The sequence below is a fragment of the Priapulus caudatus genome, unplaced genomic scaffold (assembly GCF_000485595.1).
Source record: "Priapulus caudatus unplaced genomic scaffold, Priapulus_caudatus-5.0.1 Scaffold770, whole genome shotgun sequence".
In the NCBI taxonomy this organism is placed as follows: domain Eukaryota; kingdom Metazoa; phylum Priapulida; class Priapulimorpha; order Priapulimorphida; family Priapulidae; genus Priapulus; species Priapulus caudatus.
This window is the reverse complement of record NW_014577831.1, coordinates 80,569-82,931: the sequence shown is the minus strand read 5'-3', so window position 1 is coordinate 82,931 and position 2,363 is coordinate 80,569. Positions and strand designations below refer to the sequence as shown.

Sequence of the window (2,363 nt, the reverse complement as noted above, 5' to 3'; positions counted from 1 at the left end):
ATCGGACAACGGGAAAGTCTGGTATATCCCACACCATGAGGTCTACCACAAGAAAAAGCAGAAGATACGTGTAGTGTTTGACTGTTTAGCTAAGTACCAGGGTGTATCACTGAATAGTGAGCTCCTACAGGGACCCGACTTTATCAATAATCTTCTCTGTGTTATTCTAAGGTTCCGCGGAGAGAATGTAGCAATTGTTGGAGACGTGGAGGCCATGTTTTATCAGGTGAAGGTAGCACAGAGCGATAGAGACTATCTGCGATTTTACTGGTGGGGGACGGGCAACATGGAGAAGGAACCAGTCGCATACAGAATGACAGTTCACCTCTTCGGGGCAACGTTATCTCTTAGTGTGTGCAACTACGCCCTTCAGCGTACGGTAAAGGAGAATGGAAAAGAGTTCGACCAACTGGTCGCAGATACAGTGATGGAGAACATGTATGTGGACGATTGCCTAACTTCGGTTCCCTCAGATGAGGAGGCGGTTTTGCTCATTCGAGATCTGACTATGATGTGCAAGAAAAGAGGGTTCCGTTTAATAAAATGAATCAGTAACAGCCCGGCAGTAATGGAATCTGTGCCAGAGGTTGGTCGAGCTAAAGAAGTAAAGCTGTGGAGTCCGGGTACAGAATTGCCAAGTGAACGAGCCCTGTGTGTCTACTGGTCCATTGAGAATGACTCGCTTGGATTTCAGATTCAGGTGCGAGATAGACCAGCCACAAGACGAGGTATCCTGTCGATAGTGAGTTTAGTGTACGATCCCCTTGGAGCGGCATCTCCCTTTGTGCTGATCGCCAAGTCCATACTTCAGGGATTGTGTAAACGTCAAATTGGATGGGATGAGGAGATCACAAGTGCCGATCTGAGACATTGGAACGACTGGCTGAGTCAACTTCAAGGCCTGGAAAATGTGACGATCAAACGGTGCTATAAACCACAGAACTTTGGCAATGTTGTGTTTTGCCAACTGCATAGTTTCTCAGATGCCAGTGACATGAGTCTTGGAATGGTATTCTATTTGCGCCTCGTTCATGATAGTGGACAGGTCCAATGTTCCTTTCCTTTGGGAAAGGCCAGAGTTGCCCCCTTGAAGGCTGTAACAGTGCCCAGGATGGAGCTCACCGCAGCAGCGGTGGCCGTGAGACTCTGCAAGATGATTTTGGAACAACTAGGTTATTCCATTGACCGGACCTTCTACTGGACAGACAGTACATCGGTACTGCGGTACATAGCCAACAGGAACTTGCGCTTCCATACGTTTGTCACAAATCGGCTAGCTGTTATTTATGAGGCAACCCAGGTGGATCAGTGGCACTGTGAGAACACGAAACATAACTCAGCAGATTGTGCATCGAGAGGAATGGCTATTACCAACTTCGTTCAGCACTTCCTGTGGTTCAACGGGCCGGATTTCTTGTGGAAAGCAGAGTCTGAATGGCCAAGTTTTCCGCAAGATACTACTATGACAGTTGATTATGCCGAGGTGAAGAAGATGGTCAACACGATCCCGACAGTCATATCCGAGTCATGCGACGGAATGGAGAGGCTAATGGCGAGTTTCTCAGACTGGTCGAAGCTGAAAAGAGTAACCGGATGGCTGATGATTGATATGGACAACCTACAACTTGCCGTAAAGCGGACACGGTAGATCAAGATAGATATCGAGTCTTATGAAACCGACCCATTAAGATGTGAAAGGGCGGTGGGAGATGCTGTCGTGAAGGAAAGAAATGGCAGACTACAGAAGGCCACCGAACAAATCAAAGTTGCTCGACTGACCTTACAAGTGCTGAAGAGGTCAGAGGACGCGCTTATATGATACGTGCAACACTCGCATTTCCCAGAAGAATTGGAAACGCTTCGGAGCATCCATTTAGGAGATCCTGGAAGGCTCAAGAAGTCGTCGAAGCTCTACAGACTGGATCCCTTTGTGTTTAATGGATTGCTGCGAGTAGGAGGTAGGCTAGAAAAGGCAGACTTGCCATATGAGGCGAAACATCCCGTGGTGTTACCGAAAGAATCTACAATCTCTACACTACTCATGGAAGAGGCACACATGTCTTGTTTACTTAGGGAAGAACGCAATCTTGTCTGTTATTCGACAGAAGTACTGGATTCTAGGTGCTCACACTGCTCTGAAAGCTCTAGTCTCTAAGTGCGTGACATGTAGGAAATATAGTATAGGGCTCCCTGTGGCACACAGAAGATGGCTGACTTGCCCAGTGAGAGATTGATCCCTGACGAGCCACCGTTTAGCAAAGTCGGACTAGATTTCTTCGGGCCATTTGAACTGAAGCGCGGAAGGAGTATGGTCAAGCTGTACGGAGTAATCTTCACGTGCCTGGTCACGCGTGCAGTTCAGC

General features: G+C 47.8%; 1 protein-coding gene across 1 annotated transcript; it reads left to right on the top strand.

The window, feature by feature from the left end:
- Positions 1-568: 568 nt before the first annotated feature.
- On the top strand, positions 569-1,648 carry LOC106813424. Its single transcript, XM_014817557.1, has one exon. The coding sequence runs from the start codon at positions 569-571 to the stop codon at positions 1,646-1,648; it is 1,080 nt and encodes a 359-aa protein (XP_014673043.1).
- The last annotated feature ends 715 nt before the right edge of the window (positions 1,649-2,363 follow it).

Bases quoted from the DNA above. Each gene is read 5' to 3' on its own strand.
- LOC106813424 (XM_014817557.1), top strand. From the start codon at position 569: ATGGAATCTGTGCCAGAGGTTGGTCGAGCTAAAGAAGTAAAGCTGTGG.